Source organism: Schistocerca nitens, chromosome 3 (genome assembly GCF_023898315.1).
Source record: "Schistocerca nitens isolate TAMUIC-IGC-003100 chromosome 3, iqSchNite1.1, whole genome shotgun sequence".
Lineage (NCBI taxonomy): Eukaryota > Metazoa > Arthropoda > Insecta > Orthoptera > Acrididae > Schistocerca > Schistocerca nitens.
Genome location: NC_064616.1, coordinates 176138614 through 176157604, shown reverse-complemented (window position 1 = coordinate 176157604; position 18991 = coordinate 176138614). Strand labels below are relative to the sequence as shown.

At 37.5% G+C, this 18991-nt stretch overlaps 1 protein-coding gene across 1 annotated transcript in view; it reads right to left on the bottom strand.

Annotated features, from left to right (window-relative positions):
• Positions 1-8345: 8345 nt before the first annotated feature.
• Positions 8346-18991, bottom strand: part of LOC126249132 (GTPase-activating Rap/Ran-GAP domain-like protein 3) — a 334020-nt gene continuing 323374 nt past the window's right edge. Inside the window, exons 22-24 of the mRNA XM_049950784.1 lie at positions 11789-12034; positions 11652-11757; positions 8346-8828 (exon numbers count right to left, since the gene is read on the bottom strand). Of these exons, the coding sequence (XP_049806741.1) occupies positions 8551-8828; positions 11652-11757; positions 11789-12034 (630 nt within the window). The 3' untranslated portion in view covers positions 8346-8550. The remainder of the gene's footprint in view (positions 8829-11651; positions 11758-11788; positions 12035-18991) is intronic.

The window sequence follows — 18991 nt, the reverse complement described above, 5'->3', positions numbered from 1 at the left end:
ATTCCAACTTGTGCAACTCTCCACCCTATTTCTTCCTTTACAGACCAACAACTATTTGAACTGTATGAAAAGGAGAAGTCACTTGAAATAAATAAAAAAAATCACAAATACACACAATGGGTGGCCTTCATTTATCTGTAGAAGTCGGGATTCGAGTACTGCTAACAGAAACATTTAAAGGTCCAAAAATGAATCTCAGATTTTGGAACTATTAACTCAGTCCTCAGGGTGAAAAGAGGGATGGATTGAAAAGGTCTGAAAAAAGAGGCAGATCACTCAAATCCGAAGATAAAGGGTCAGTTCATGAACAGCCCTCGTGCTCAATAAATACCTTAGCTGTTTGCACATCATTACTATAAATGCTTTGTGGATCCTTGCTTATATTGTAAATTCATCATCACCTACTAACACATTTGTACATCTTTATACGCCTCAGAAGCAACTATTTTAGAGTGTCACTTATTCTGGAGATAGATGCTAAAGGCATACCATCTTGCAAAAACCATATGTTGAATAATTTCTAATTTAAACTGGTCATAGCAATAAATTTTTGTATGCCTAGAGCTACTGTTTTAATTAATATAGATCTGTCCTCAACTTGAATGTTGGTTTAAACACCACAGTGCTAAACTAGATGTGATCCTTTTGGGGGTGGTATGCATTAATTCTGATCTTTGAGTTGACTTTCAAAATGTATTGTTTTTTATGGGATGTATTCATTAATAAATTAAATAGACTTTACATGAGGAATTCTTTAATACTGATATGAAAAAAATGTAAAACACAGCAGTCTAAATGAGTGAGCAGATATAAGCATGAGAGTATATTTTTATTTGCACCATGTATGCATACATATATGTATATATATATATAGTTTTCATATTGTGTGCATAGTCACTGATTACAGTATATAACTTAGACAAAAAATATGCTGCTTAAAAAATTACTTTTATCTCAACAAATTTTTGTGTTACCATAATACGAATGCCTTAATAGCATAAAAAATACATCACATATTTCAATAAGCACAATTTTGATTCCATTTGTATCAACTATATGCAAAAAAAAATGCACTTCCTGGTCCATGAAAGTACAGATTTAAATGCTGTAGGATGCATTCATTATAGTAGTATTGACATTTCATATATAACATTTGACTATAACATTCACCTCCACATTGCAAGATCGATTCTTTTCAAATACCTGTAAATATAACACAGTATCACATGTATTTAAAACTACCCAGTGACACAAAACACAAAAGAAAAGCCATACGTATTAAAAGCCATTGCAAAATATTACGAATGCAGTTACAAAATTTTGTTGCATCTGATAAATGAGGTTCCAGCACAAGTGTGAGTTACTGCATTTGAAAGTATGTACCACTATGTAGTTTCTAGTCAGGAAATACCTCTCTTATACTGGGTGACTCTCCTAAGAGTCCTCAGGCACATTTTCTCTGGTATTTTGCCCAATATTTTCATTTTATTTCTTGTAAAGTGTAGGGGGAGACAGCCCAAACTAATACTGATCACCACAATTTTATGTGAAAGATAGAGTCAAATGGAACATGTCAGTCTGTTCCCACAACAGAATAGGTTTTGGTGTGTAATTTAATATGCTCATTTGATAGAATGGCCCCAAATTAATCTAGCATGATATTTGGTCTAACTATACTAACAGGGACACCAGTACTCCATCAGCAACTGAGTAGTGCTGCTGCATGGTGATAGAAGACAAACAGCACAGTGTGGGGAGGAGGCACACAAGATGGGGAAAATGGGCAAGGAAGATGTGGAAAAGAAATGTCTAGCAATATGATGAGTGCTAGAGGATATATTATTAAAGTGAGTGTTGCACTGTACCAATTTTGGACAGCTCTGTGGAATACACAAACAAATTCCTACTTTAAAATTTTTTGTTTCTAACAAGAAACTAATCATAAATTTCCATGGATACTATGAGTCACATGAAAACATGGCATGAGCATTAATTACTGACCTTACTCTGTTGACACACTGAGAAACAAAATTGTAGACATCTGCCAAAACAACAGAGAAAATTCACCTGGTAACCCTTAGGAGAGGTACTCATCAAGACCACTGGTTTTCCACACAAGAGAGTATATCTTGGAGCATGGAAATCAAGTGTAAGTGGAGTAGCTCATGTGTCAGTAAAAACATGATATGCCAAGGACATAGTAATGTCAAAGTCTAAAGTAAGATGAACACTACATGACCTGGAGGGCTCTAATAAATGTGTTATAGCTGCATCCATTATTTAGGTGTTCTCTTAGTAAGTGATAATGAGACAATTTATTACAGAAGGGATAGAAGTAAGGAACAGAAGCTATTATGCAAAGAGGATTCAAGAATCCGCTAATTACAAGAACAACCAAGTTAAGTTATTCTCTCGCGTGAGCAGTTGTTACATATGGACCAGAAATGCAGATGATGACAGAAATGAATACAAGCAACCTAAGGGCATTTGAATGGAAAATCCTGCAAAAAATTTACAGATCCGCGAAAGAGCCAAATGGCTGGAGAGTAAGGTACAGCCACAAAATACAAGAGAATATACAGAAGAAAAATATAGCAAAATTTATTAAATCACAAAGAATATGCTGGTTAGGACATATGCAGAGGATGAGAGATGACAGGATGCCCAAATGAATAATGGAAGGCAGACTGTATTTCACTGGAAGGAATGGCTGACCAAGAGCTAGATGGCTGGACAATGTGTCAGCTGACCTTACTGAGATGGAAATCTGAGGATGGAAGAGAATAGTGCAGAACAGAGAGGTATGGAGGAAGACTGTTGAGGAGCCTGTAGTGGCGGAGAAGAAGAAGAAGAAGAAGAAGAACAACAACAAAAACAACTCTTGGGAGAGACACCCAGTATATTTAGCTATAAATAAAATTATGCTACAGGAGAAGTAAGTAATTTAAAATTTATTTTTTGAAAATACAGCCATACATAAATATAAATGTACTGAATATTATAGGTATTAATTTTAAAAAATCAATAACAAAATAAATTCTCTAAATGCAATGAGAAGACAGGCATGTTAACATATCCAGGAAACATTCTACAATGTATAGCACAATGTTTTTAGATACTGGAAAACAATATTGTGCTAGAGTTTTACTGAAGTTTCTTAAGAATAAATTATTCTGTTTACAACTTGTGCATTTTTTTTTCATATGCAAAATGAACTTTAGACTTTGAAGAAATGGTTGTGAAATATATAAACAATATGAGTATATTATGTATTAAAACATTCAAGTTTATATCAAATAAAATAATGAAAGAACATTTCTATTTGTAATGGCATTGCAGCCACTGTCCATCATTAGCTGCACAGATTTGATTATGCGAAGGATGTAAAGTGAATAGTTTGTGCCCTTAATTTGAAAATTTCTTCATTCTTTTCAGCAATGAACACTGTCTGTTAAGGGAAGGAAGACAGTAAAAAATTCCTAAATTTTTTACTTATTAGGTAATAGCCTACAGAAGAAAATTATTTTATAGAAACAGTGGTCATTTTCAATGTGCGAAAGTCAGTACTGAGACGGGTACAGTTTACAACAGGTATCATTCCAGTTGGATAAGTCAAAAGACTGACAAGTGAGATATGTAGTTACAGTATTAGAAAATTACATAGTTTCTCACAAACTGCTACATAGCAGAACCAGAAATAAATCTCAATGGATTTTTAACACAACATGGACCATCATGCACTGCAGAATAGTAATACAGCATCAAAATCTGTTCTGTAAGCTGTTTTACTTTATTTATGTCAAAGGAAATTTAGATGTCAATAATTAATTTTACACTTGTAACTGTACTATGTTGATGTTTTGTATCAGAGCCAAGATATAAAATTATATCAGGTATTTCGTTAGTGTAACCAGCTTTAATCAGAACTTAACAGCTTCACTGTTGGACATACTGATACAGAATTACACAACTCCCTTACCTTAACCATAAATTTATATGAATTTCGATTGCATTCCTACTAAACAATTCATGAGTATTTAATGGACCACCAGAAAGTAAAACAGCAAACTTCATTTGAAGGCAAAGTTATCAGTTTATAAACCATAAAACTAACCATTTTGAATAACATATGGATGAATACTATTCTTACTACATACATCAAATTGTGACCTACTACAAACGACTTACATATATTTTAACACCAATATGATGACACATCAAAGGGATTAATTGTTAATATGCCTACACAATACTGCTGAAGTTCCAGTTAATTTACACAATAGAACTTCTCTACAAACACAGAATTAGGTCTATAATTGATTGACTTTTTGAGAAACATCAAATATGACATACACCTACTTTGCTTGGCTTAGTGTTATACTAAAGATGAAACACAAACTATGCTGTCATTATTTTAGACAATCACACAAAAGACATGGAATTTTTTGTAAGCACAGAAACAGAAAAACTTTAATGAAGATTACACAGTTACTTGATACCAAAGATGTATTTCGATTTTCATTAGTGTAAATGAAAAATAGTCTGAATGGACTAATTAGTTAAATATTTGGAATAAAAACTTTGACAAACACAACTGTCATCATATAGGCAAGCCAAATGTACTGAACACTAAATGTTATTTGTAAAATAATCATTTCAGGATTACAAGCCATCGAAAGTCTGATCAGGATACAGACATAGCAGACCAGTAAAAATAATTGTTGTTGTATGTGAGCTAAGTAAGTGGGAGAAAATATTTTAGTCATGTAAGACAGTGACTTATATTCATGGAGATAAAGATTTGTTTTCTAGTTGAGTGGTTTTTCATACCAAATATTTTTTAATTAATGTTAATTACAATTAATAATTAGTAAATTAAAGACATGGAGTGAACATGCTAACCTAAGGCAGGTATTGTTATTGTACTGTGATACTTCAGGTCACAATGCTGTCTTTGTAGCTGTGTAATTATTAAATATAATGGCCTGTGAATGTCTCAGTGTGCATGTCTGAAACATTCTTCTGTTGCTATTGTGTTTGTATTCAACAGAAGTCCTTGCTTCAGTGCTTTGATTTTAGTTTATTTATTGAAACATTGTTTCATTACACATCACTGGAAATGGTTACACACAACCTTCATGTTTCATTCTTTTTATCAGAAAAACTTTCACTTAACACTAAAACAATATGCAACAATTATTGCATGTCATTCATAATATCAATATCTGTAACATATCCAACCTCAGTTTTTTTTTCCATACAGCCACAATGTAACACTTCTATCTCAAGATGAAAATAGTATTCATGACTTAGTTATCTGCTCAATACATCAACAAACTTTCATATATAAAAATACTTGCTTATAAATATGGCAACTAAACATATGTCTAATAGAAAGTATTGTTTCACAGCAAACAAAAGCACTCATAATAATACTTTATTTATCCTGTACTTTAAGGATTACTCTAATTTATCTCAAAATATTTATAATGGGCTTGCTAGTTATATGTAACTGTTTCTCATGAGATGTTTGAATACTTAATGGGAAGAGCTGATATTTGATTGAGAAACAGTCAGAACTGTGGTAATCATATCTACAAAAAATAGCCATGTTTGCACATGAAGAACCTGAAATTCTGAAGTACTTTTTTTGTTTTTCTATTAACAGTCTTTCACTGATACATTTTGCATTTATGGAAAATGAACTACACTTACTGTTTGAAAGTATTGCTTGAAATGGACAACTTCATGTAATTTTTGTACTCATAGAAATAATGGACCAATATGCCAATCAATGGAATTGGCTTTCCTGACAGAGAGAAAAATGTAATGTGCTCAAAAGCAACATATTTAAAATATCTGGGAAATACATAAGGTGAACTTTTATCTTAATGCTTGCATTACATAATTTAAATTATACCACATATATTAAAATTTGCAGGGATGCTGGTAATGAAACAGGGCGGTGAAGAAAGCATGAAACATTTCTGAAAGTGTCACTTTTTGTTTTTGCAGATGAAGCAACAAGTGGTGCATGGAAGTATTCTGGTATGAAAGTCTTAAATTTTAGCAACTGCAACTAATTCACAACTGAAAATTAAGTATATTTGTGCTGTGACAGATTTTAATGAACATATATTTATTTATCACGTTATTTTAATTTCGTTTGAAGTTTACCATTTCTTACAGAATATATAATACTGGTTAGAAATACATGACAGTATTTGCATCTACAGTCACACATTTATAACATGTGGAACAGAGAAGTGTTACAATAGACTGCAACAATACAATCACATTAAAATGTAGATACTCACTAATGTGTAGTGATTCATCAAAAGTGATGTATCTCATGTTTTGCTATTCATGTATTGCAAGTTGCACTTCTGTCATGTTTCTACAGAGAACTGTAAATCTATCCACACATAGAGTTCAATTTTTCTCATGGTGATTAGCCAATGGACAGATGTTACTGCTTTTCATGACACAGTGAACATAATCTTTTCATAATATTGTATAGAAATGCATTACAAATGTCATGAAATAAAAAAAAGGAACTTTGAGAATAAAGGTACCAATGTATAAGAAACATAAAAAGTTTTACAGAAAAATCAATCGGAGAAACCTTTTTAATTTCACATGCTGGTTGTTTCTCTTCTGACTCACTTCTATTTTTGAGGATATTCGTCAATAGCACACATGAACACTGAGAAAAAAATATTGATTTAGGTACATTGTATTGGCCACAAAATATTTTTATCTTCCTTAAGTGAACATAACATAATGTATTTTTGATAGGAATGTTTTATTGACCTGCAATAAATTTGTATTTCATCTACTTGGCTGCAAATGCTCAAAGACATATAGTCACTAATGTCATTATGGACAATAAATACATCAACACACAATAAATAATTACAACATCAAACATCAAGAACATGCAAAATACACAGTGTATTATTATTTGCTGAAATTAGTTGTGAGGATATATAATAGCTTTAACATACATATTTACTCTGAACATGCATTTAACATACAATAAATGTTATATCAACACCACATATATCATGCAGAATTTGAAGATCATCTTCATGTTTATTAATTGAATAATATGCTCTGTGTAACATATACTGTAAACATTTATCTGTGAACAAACAGAATTGATGACAATTTTGCTAATACTACTTGAAGTGCTTGCATAAATAATGTAGAAATATTTTAACCATGCAATCAATATTTTGAATACAGTCACAGTAACTGTACTAATTTATGTTCGCAATTTTTTGCAGTTTGCTTAATGTGTCATTGACATGTGATTTATCACATCAGATTTCATTTCCATCAATATAGTACAACCAGGCCACACAATTCACCCTTACAACTTCAGCTATGTGTTCCAATGCAATTACATAGTATGAGCAAGAGATTACATGAAGACATACAGCATTCCAGTTAGAAGGAGTATGTTTCTTTCATTTTTCATATACACTCTTATTATCAGGAGGAGATGTGAAATAGAAATAATCACAGTTGTATATTTTTGTTCTTGGTATGACTTGAAAAGAAAATTGCAGTCATTAGGACTCCACTTCGCTATATGTAATTTGAAAGTTTTCCCGAGCTATTAGAACAGCATATCAACTACTAAATTTCAAATTCATTTCAGCAAATAAATTTAAGAACAACTGACAAAAATATATTTTTTTTTGTATAAAACAGGTATCTTAAACTCAAGTGTTACCTGAGTATTCTTTTCTCACAAACAAATATTACTTCCTTTAAAACATTAGAACACAGTATTCACATTTGAGTAAAGCTGTGATAGCAGCAGAGTAAGCATCCAGACAACTGTTTCACAGTAATTACTGCAATAATTAACCTTACTCTATGTGTCGGATAAGAAATATATTGATGACAGAACTACAGTATAAACAGTAATATGAATAGTTTACCCTGGATAAAATACTGGAGAAGTACAAATATTACTATAAATACTTTTGAGTACACACGTTAAGAGTAGATTAACTGCTCCCACTTTTATTTAGAATACAATTTGTTAACATAGTTTCCAAGTCTGGAATATTTTTTGACAGCTTGTTACTCCAAATTTATAAGTTCAATAAAGTTAGGCATCTTTTGGATTAGAAATATAGTGTACACCTGCCACAACAAGTAGCAGGGTGTGAAAGACTGGTATAATACAATTTTGCATTTAAAAATGCCCTGGAAGATGATATAGGCAATAAATATTGATTTAATTGCCATTAATGGTATTTTGCTTGACATTGACAAAAATTATATGATCAGGAAGTTATAAAATACATTTAAAATTTTAAAATGTGGATCTTTCACAAGTAAATTGACATGTATTGGACTGATCTTATGTTTCTTTCATGGGTAAAACTTTGTGGAGAAACTGTGTTTTAGTGAGAAGTCATCGGTTGCATGTACGGCAGGTTTCCTTTTTGGAAATGAGTAGAGTGAGAAAATATGAAGAAATTGAGTACCTGGTTGACTCTTTGACAGCTAGGGCTTTTATTTTAACATTCCTCACTTTGGTGGTGCAAGGAAGGATGGCTGGTGTGGTGTGGGCGAGGATGAGCAGCTGCGGCTCAAGCCACGAGCATGCTCATTTTGCAGTGGCTGTCTCTGTGCAGAGCTCCCTTCAGCACCAGGAACTACAAGACCCTGGGCTCCAGAACTGGAAGCTGAAGAACTTCCTGGATCACATGGTGTTGGACAACGTCGCCCACAGGGTGGAATTGCTCCACTCAGTGTCTGCATTGGTATGCGGAAAAGGCGAAATGGTGTAGCAGTTGGTGATGTAGCTGCAACAGATAGATATAGTTTCCAGTTTCATCTCACTACATGCTAAATTTTATTTCATTGCATCATCTACCTTGTTGTGGGAAAACATCACAGATTAATCTAAGGGAAGTCTTTAGTTATCCAGAAGAGCAATATAAATTCATACTAAACCAATTACAACTGTAGCACTAAAGTATTAAATAAAGTTGTAATACTAAAAAATACAGGGCGATTCAGTTGCCCCTGCTGCTGGGTTTTATGCAGCCTGAAATGCTTTCAAATACCATGTGCAAGATTTTCATATTCTCTCCCTCAGTACACGAAAACTACACACATCAAAATAAGTTTTGCATCACCTCAGTTCCGAGAGTTCCTGAACCTGTACAGAAAATTGGAATAGAGATCAACTAAACATCATTTCTGCCCTTTTTATTGCTCGTGAAAGCCACACATTGCATGTTGTACCACCATACAGTGAGATCTTCAGAGGTGGTGGTAAAGATTGCTGTACACACCGGTACCTGTAATATCCACATGGAATGATGCATGCCTGTACTCGTCGTGGCATACTATCCACAAGTTCATCAAGGCACTGTGGGTCCAGATTGACCCACTCCTCAATGGTGATTCAGCATATATCCCTCAGAGTGATTGGTGGGTCATCACCATAAACAGCCCTTTTCAATCTATACCAGGCATGTTCAATAGGGTTCATGACTGGAGAACATGCTGGCCACTTCTAGTCAAGCGATGTTGTTATCCTGAAGGAAGTCATTCACAAGATGTGCACAATGCCAGTGTGAATTGTCATCCATGAAGACGAATGTCTCGCCAATATACTGCCGATATGGTTGCACTATTGGTCAGAGGATGGCATTCACGTATAGTGCACCCATTACGGCACCTTCCATGACCACCAGCGGCATACGTCGGCCTCACATAATGCCACCCCAAAACAGCAGGGAATCTCCACCTTGGTGCACTTGCTGGACAGTGTGTCTAAGGCGTTCAACCCGACCAGGTAGCCTCCAAACATGTCTCCAATGATTGTCTGGCTGAAGGAATATGTAACACTCGTCGGTGAGGAGAACATGATGCCAATCCTGAGTGGTTCATTCGGCTTGTTGGGCCAATCTGTACCATGGTGGATGGTGTCATGTCTGCAAAGATGGACCTCACCATTGACGTTGGGAGTGAAGTTGCGCATCATGCAACCTATTGTGCACAGTTGTAACATGATGTCCTTTGGCTGCACAAAAAGCATTATTCAACATGGCGGCATTGCTGTCAGGGTTCCTCCAAGCCATAATCCACAGATAGTGATCATCCAGTGCAGTAGTGGCCCTTTTGCGGCCTGAGCAAGGAATATCATCGACAGTTCCTGTCTCTCTGTATCTCCTCCATGTCTGAACAACATCGCTTTGGTTCACTCTGAGATGCCTGGACACTTCCCTTGTTGAGAGCCCTTCCTGGCACAAAGTAACAATGTGGACAGGATCACACCATGGTATTGACTATCTAGGCATGGTTGAACTACAGACAACACGAGCCTTGTACCTCCTTTCTGGTGGAATGACTGGAACTGATTGGCTGTCGGACCCCCTCCATCTAATAGGTGCTGTTCATTCATGGTTGTTTACATCTTTGGGCAGGTTTAGGGCATCTCTGAACAGTCAAAGGGCCTCTGTCTGTGATACAATATCCACAGTCAACATCTATCTTCAGGAATTCTGGGAAATGGGGTGATGCTAAACTTTTTTTTATGCGTGTATTAGTCCTACAGAGAAAATGAACCGGATCTTTTTCTAGGAAATTTAATGTAGTTAAAATTTTGTACTGGGATATGTTTTCACTGGAGGCCATGGTTTTTGTCTTATTCAAGGAAAATGCATTTGAAGGTCACCTTCATTCATTTTTCTTGAATAGTTTGTAAACTGTGACCTCAAGCAAAAACACACCCCAGTACAAAATTTAACTGCATTCAATGTACTTCAAAAAGTCCTGTTCATTTTTTTCTGTAGGGCTAATAGTCAGCATGCACCAAATGAGAGAATATGAAAATCTTCCATATAGTATTTGAAGCCATTGTGGGTTGCATGCATGCACCAAATGAGAGAATATGAAAATCTTCCATATAGTATTTAAAGCCATTGTGGGTTGCATAAAACCCAGCAGTAGAGGTAGCCAAATCACCCAGGATATGGGGATAATGAGGAAAATCTGAAGAAATGTGACAGCCTATGTTAATCATTTTGAATATTATTGCATCTGAATTAATCTACACAGAGACTACAGCTTAAATTAAATTTTACAGGATCAGGCTTGTCCACAATTTCCAGGAATACTTTTGTGTCATATGTCAACAGTTTCTGGAGACTGTGAAAAATAGCAGTGAAACATATAGTGTGTTGATTAGCTGTGTGTGTGTGTGTGTGTGTGTGTGTGTGTGTGTGTGTGTGTGTCCACAGGGCCTGTTTAAGGTCCAAAGAACATAAGCTGCTGCCTGATGGTACCAAACTGAGAGTGGTGCCACAGGTGCAACAGGTGTAAGAGTTCTATACAGAACATGTCACAATTAATAATGGCCTCTTGGGGCGCCAAGCTGAAAGGGGCACAGGGGTGCACAGGTGAAAGACTTGTATACAGTGGTATCACAATTAGTAGTGAAAACTGACACCACAAGTGTAAGTGTAAGAGGAAAAGGAGGGGGGGGGGGGAGGGGAGGGGGAGTGCATTAGTGTTCTTTTTTTCACTAATGAACAAAATGTGAGGAACAAATTCAAACTGTCCAAAAGCTATAGTTGATAGGGAAACTAAGATAATAAAATACTGTGTACTCGTACTTTGAGGTGATGATGGAGGTGTAGCTGTTGATTCCTTTCCATCTTTGCCATCTTTTGTTTCTTTCCCATCCTTCACTTCTTTGCCATCCTTCACTTCTTTGCCATCCTTCACTTCTTTACCATCCTTCATCTTTCACTGCTTTTCCAGCCTTCGGTTCTTTAGTATCTTTTACATCTTTACCATCCTTCTCAGTCTTCACATCCCTTACATCTGTCAGATCTGTTCCATTATTGGTTTTCTTACCATCCTTTGCTTCTTTTGATTCTTCCCCATCCTTTACATCTGTTGTCTCTGTTTCCTCTTGTTCTGGATCATCTACTTTAACTTCGGCATCTTTGTTATGAAAGAACTCAGGTGCAGTTGTTGCAAAGTATATGTCATTCTGAAACAAAGGATATGTGAAGTTATGTTAGTCACATAGTGAGACGGTATAGACAAGGAAAATTAACAGAATGAGCTTACCAGTTCAAGAGACAAAATGTTGAATAAATAGATCAAAATGTATTTCTGTTATGTTCCACTGCAAGTCAGTTCATATAATTTTAAAGAACTGGTCATATGACATTCACCTAACTATAAGAGATGTAAATTCACTTGATATTTTGGTATAATGTTTACAGTTCATAAATATTAATGGAAAAGTGTTGAAAATGAAACATATTTATTGGCAGTTAGTATTCCATGCCAGATAAGTTCAACAATGTTAGGTTAACACTACACTTGAATATTATTTTCAATACGTACACACAAATATGGGAAATTCTCCATTGTATTCATCCAGCAATTATGCTCCATGTATCATATTATTGGGGTGATGGGGGCAGAGGGGTGGTGGGAAGGTGGCTGTGGGATGTGGATAGGTGACGCTTGATGGGAATGTGGATTGGCTGTAATGTCCAAATGCAGCTGACAGCAGTAATCCCCTTTGTTTCCATTCTTTTCTCCTCTTCTGCACATTCAATTTACATATAATTATATCATTAGTCACATGATCATGAAGTTTCATGCTCATTCATTTGGTTTTCCATTACAACAAGTCATTGCTCTGCTTCTTTAGTGTGGGACAACATTCTTCTTTCTATGAGGTAGCTGCATGGATTGCAAGCAGTGTATTTTTGACATGAGTTGGTATGGGATATTTTTATCACCAGGCACAACACTCTTAATAGTGTCTATATTATTTACATTGAGAGGGAAGTGGCATTGGGGATGGACTGGTGGGCAAAATTTCATTAATTACGTGGTAGATTCCAGGTCTCTGGTATGCTTTATGATATGAACTTATATTTGTATGACACAGTACAGTAGGCCGCATGAAAGTAATTATTTCATTATAATGAGTAACAAAAAAAAAGTGCAAAATTTTAAGCATTTTCTTTAAAATGATTTGAAATAATATTTATTATTCAAGTACTGTTATCAGGAAGGGCATCTGGCATGCAGCTGTCACTAACATTGCCGAAACTTGGATAACAGTGCTGACACTGTAGAGAAACAGGAACAGACAGGGAAGAAGAAGAAGAAGAAGAAGAAGGTGAAGAAGAAGAGATGAAGTTAAAGATTTAGGTACTGGTTATCTGTTTGAAAAAATGTGATTAGTTTAATCAAAAACACATTATTAAAGGGAACTAATAAAAATTATTAAGTAAAGAAACTTGGAATAATGAAAAATTTCTACAGAGACATCAGTTGTTTGAATTATTTTTTACATACCTTAATTTGTTATCTTAATTTAGAAAAACTATTAAAGGAAGAAAATTGAAAATTCTATCGACTTTTTGAATAGGAATTTTAAATTAATTTAAACAATAATAATATCTATTAGTGATGATAAAATAATAGATTCTAAATTGCATACATTGTGTGCAAATCATGTTTTAGTTAGTAAACAGTTTTAATTAAAAATATATTTTTAGAGATCATTCTGGTGTGGGCAGAGAGGTTATAAATAGATGCAAAATGGACCACTTGCATTCAGAGCTTCTGTTGTTATGCCGATGCATTCAGATGTTATCCAGTCATTCTCCTGTTATGATGAGCTTTATAAAAAAGTGTTTTTCTGATGTGCATCTTGCTTCTATGAAGTATTTTGGAAAAAAATAACTGTTAAGAACTGTACTGTCAAAAGCATTTTAATCAATATTATCACAAACCCATCCCTTTAAAGAACAAAGTCAGAGATTATCTACAAGAAATGAGAAAAGACAAGAAATGAGAAAAGATAATTACATTATTAAGTATTTATAATTATTTCTTCCCAATCTGGACATCTATTAGTGGACATTAATATTGTATATGTTCTCCCTTCGCATTTATGGTAGCCAATTTCTCCTCATAAGCCAAAACAAGAGAAGGTAGTGATGTTGGACATTGAGGTCTGGAGTGAAGTTGATGTTCTGCCTCATTCTTCCACTGTATGGTATCCCAGCCCAATGAGTTTGAAAGCCCACCAGAAAGTGTGGACCTAGATGACAGCTACTAGGTGGCACTCCTAATATTTGTGAGTGCTGCTGTTGCTGTCTCATTGCTAGGCATAGCCCACTTCCCATGCACCAACCTATCAGCAACTTTGGCCAAGCTTATAAAACTTGCAGCACAGGGGCCTGAACCTCAGTCATGTTCTGACTGCCCTATCTTATTTTTCATTGGACTTTGTTTCAGATATTGCTACATCATGGTTTACACTCTTGACTCGTCATTCTGTCACTTTGCCTTGTCATTTGTCCACTGCTGTTGTTGTCTTTCATGGTTTTTGGTACTTCACCATCAATGGCCTCAGCTGGTTGGCCAGCGTCTCCTGGCTGGGTCCAATTCTAGTTACTATAATTGGTGATAAGGAAAAAGGTTAATAGTGTCTTGTGAATGCAAAACTAGTGCAACCTGTGTAACAGTGACAGCAATATCTGCTAGTGCAGCAACAATTGCAACAGCAATTACAATAGCAGTTGCAACAGCAAACCAACTTGCTACATCAGGAAATTCAGTTTTTGTCAGAATGCTTGCAGGTGCAGTGTTTGCAACACATCTAGGCTGCAGTCACTTCCCAGGCTGTGTCCTGCCCACCCTCATTTCTGCCATTTAACAGCGCCAAAGAAGATTGGGATACCTCTTTGCAGTGGCTGAAACAGCAGTTTGCCACTTTTTGAGATTCTAATGGCATCTATAATGGTTGCTCTTCATTTTTTGGTTCCCCAGAGACATGTTTCTTACTAAAGAAGCTGGCTGTCCTCTCAAATCTGGTTGTACTCCCATTCAAGGAGATGTGCTCATTGCTGTTGAACTATTATTTGCAACAATTCCATGTGGTCATGTTACACATTGAGGTCCATCAATACCACAAGTGACCTGGTCAGTCATATCACCTGTGGGTGACGGATTTGCAAGGGATGAGTCAGCATTGTGATTTCACTTGTGCAGATCCATCTTGCAAAACTTCATAAGCAGATTCCTTGAATCGAGACATGGTGGTCCAACTGGCCCCTGATCTTGAAGTATGCATGGCAGCCCTCAAGCTGAACATTCCTTCCTTGGACAATATTTTGAAAATTGTGCACACTTTTGAGATCATGCAGACAGCAAATGAACACCTTATGGCTCATCCCCATGTAGCAGTGGTTCAACCACCACCAATGAGTCAAAATTCTCTGAAGTCCTTTTTACCAATTCATCAGATTCAGATGTGTCAATGGCCTCTGAGGAGCCAGTTACACCATGTCACTGTAAGCAGTGGTGTTTCCCATCTTGTCCTGACTGTTTCATGACAAACCAGTGTGCAGGCTGTCCAGATCACTGGGTGCATTACACTCATTGTGGAAAGGATGGGCATCTCTGAAAACTGAACCCCACCCCAGGCCATTGTTCCCCTAGGACAATCCTTCTGCTACAGAGTTGTTTATTGATCTCACCATTACACAAAATTCACTTCAAAGTAGACACAGGAGTGATGGTTTCCCTGGTGAACCTCCCCATGAATGCTCGTCTAGGATGCCCGGTGTTGGTGTTACCCTCCCACAAGATGGTTACATATGGTGACAGCTCAGTTCCCCTTGGAAATCAGTTCACAACTACAGCAGCATACAATAAGGTTACATGGCTGATAATACTGTTTGTTGTCAATAGTCTCTTGGCAGGCAACATTTTAAGCATGGATGCCTTCTTGCTGTTTGGGTTTCTCATCATGTATGAAGTTCTGGTTGCCCCAACATGGTTCCCTTCCAGGAACTTTTTGGCTTCTGTATCTCTTTAGCATCTTTGTTCAAAGCTGGCCTGCGGTGCACCACCAATTTCAAGGCACGTATTTCTCTACATCCAGATGTACTGCCCCATTTCTGTCAGGCCCATTTGCTTTCAGTCTCCCTACAGATGGCAGCTGAGATCAAACTCAATTGCCTTCATCAAGCTGGGCTAATTGAACCTGTCAAAACCAGCATTTGAGCCACATTCCTCATAGTGGTTAAGAAACCAAATGACTCCCTCTGGAGATTTTGGGTCAACAATCAATGTGTACCCCATGCCATGTCTGGAGGATCTCCTTACAAAGCTTCTCAGTAGTAAATATTTTTCTAAGATAGACCTTGCTGGCGCTTATTTACAGCTCCTGATGGATGAGGAATTGCAATGCATTATGGTCATCAGTACACCCTTTGGCACATACAAATGCAATCACTTGCCCTTTATAATTTCTTCCACTCTGGCAATCTTCCAGAGATACATGGAACAGTTAACTATATCCATTACCACTTGTATCAATTACCTAGAAAACTTAATAGCTATGGGTGCCCAATGCACAACCTTTGCACCCTCTTTACTATGTTGTGTGATGCAGGGCTCAAGTGCTGACTACACATATACCAGTTTCTTCAGGAGCAAGTGGAATATCTTGGGCATTTGATCAGCAAAGATTGGAGTCAACCCACTGACCACAACATTTCACTGTTGACTCTCTTCCATGTCCCCAAAAGCTATAAAAGCTACAGGCTCTTTTGTGTAAAGTAAATTATTATTCTAAGCTCCTCCCACAAGCAGCACACATTATGCACCCAATCAACCAGTTACAGAAGAAGAGCACATTCAGTTCCAGTGGTTGGCTGCCTGTGAGCATGCTTTCAGCCAGCTGCAGCACATGTTATGCTCACCACCCCACCTTATGTCCTTTTCTCCATCAAGTCCTCTTGTTAGGGCTGCTGACACTTCCTCCTATGACATTGATGCAGTGCTGGCGCACCATAACAATGATGGTACTGTGCAAACCAAAGCCTATGCATCAAAGACAGTGACACATGCTCAACAAAGCTGCTCACAAATCAAGAAAGAGACTTTTGTGATCATTTTTGTCTTGAAGAAATTCTGTGTGTATGTCTTTGGGGATAAATTTACCCCCATTACTGACCACAAATCATTGGTAGCACTCTTTGGACCACACTCGTGGCTTCCAGAGTGGACAGTTCAAAGGCTCCAGCATCGAGCTCATTTCCTTAGTTCTTACAGTTACACCATTTACAAGCCTACCTCACAACACCCAAATGCAGATGTGCTCTCTCATCTATCCTCAGGACCAGACCCAGCATTTGACCAAAATGAGGTCTCCTTGATGATTAAATCTTCTTTGGTTATCAGCCAAGTCAAGGCATTGTTTGAACAAACAATGCTGCTGCACAGGGTGAACGGGTTCTGTGATTTGATCTTTAAAGAGGCTGTGGAGACAAAAATTGAGAAGAGCACTCTAATGCAAAACCAGAGAAGGCAACAGATGGAATCGACAAGCCACACCAGGACATGATGCTCACACCCACCAACATGCAGGGAGCCCTCCCCACCACCAGCCTTGACTCCCCCCCCCCCCCCCCCCCCCATGGGCCGCAACACCCCATCCAGATCCAGAGGTGAACGATTGGTGGTGCCGATGCAGATGAGGCAGAGTAGGGTGCAGTTCAGTGGCTGTAAAGAACTGGACAGTACATGAACCTGACACTTCACCTGAAGATGACAAGTAGGAAACTTGTTGAAATGTTGCTGCAGAACGACATCTTGACTCAGCTGATAACCCAAGAAGACTTCATCATTGAAATTCACCAAGAAAGTTGAAATTCACATATAGGAGATCTCCTCTTTCAACATTGACATAGAATGTCTACACCCCTTGAATGGGTTTCCCCTTCCTCCCATTCACATTTCCACAGACGGGATCCATGACCCTAACTTACAGAATGTCACACACTATGTGCTTCATGGGTAGCCCACTTATTTTTCCAAATCTGCTGATCCAGATCTCTGGGCCTGGGCTCACCTTTCTCATAATTTGTCTGTTGTTTCTGATATTCTTCTGCTGGATGCAGAGGTGGATACCTACCATGTTGTCTTTCTGATTACCTTATGCCCTCATATCTTGAAAGTTCTCCATTGTGAGCATTGGGGTGTGTCAGACATGAAAGCCTTTGCCAAACGACATGACTATTGGCCAGGACTGAGCAAAGACATGGAGGCCATGGTGTGCATCTGTTCCTCATGTACCCAGCATCAGGCTGCTGCTCCTCAGTCTTTCAACCCTGGGTCCACTCATCATCGTCCCTGGTACCACATTCATCTGGTCTTTGCTGGTCCCCTTCTGGGCTTATGTGGCTCATTGTCAACGATGCTTACTCCAACTACCCCCGGTGGTTAGAATGGTGACCACCGCTATGACTGCCACATTCAATTCACTTACCAAGATTCTAGCCATCAAAGGGCTTCCTCACATCCTCCTGTTTGACAATGTGCCCCAATTCATGACAATTACCTTTGAACAGTCCTGTTATGACAATGATTTAAACACCTATTTAGCCCACCTTTTAACCCATCCTCTAGTAGTGAAGTGGAGTGGTTGGTGTGTACGTTTAAACAACCAACACTGAAAGCAGTGGGAACATCTGCCACTGCAGTGGCACTTACAATGTTCCTGAGCATCTACATGAACACTCCTGTCCATGATCACAACCTGGCAGAGCTCCTCCAAAGATGACAGCCATGTACTCTCTTCCAACTCCTGGCACTGCAGCCCTCAGAACCCTGGATCTTATATGCTGGACAGTACCCCCAGGCTCAGCAGTCTGGGCCCATTCCTATGGAGCTAAACTTTCATGGATGCCAGTTACAGTAGTGGCCACCCATACGTGGTGCATTATGATGGTTGCTAATCTGCGAGGTTTGGAGCATCGGCACACCAACCAATGCTGTTCCCACCTACTAACTGCGTGACCATCGGTGGGTCACTCGGAGTTCGAGTGCCAGCCCTTGCAACCCCTTCAACCATATGAGTACAATTTTTCACAGCAGGGCACCATCAGCAGTTGCAGGGGATACA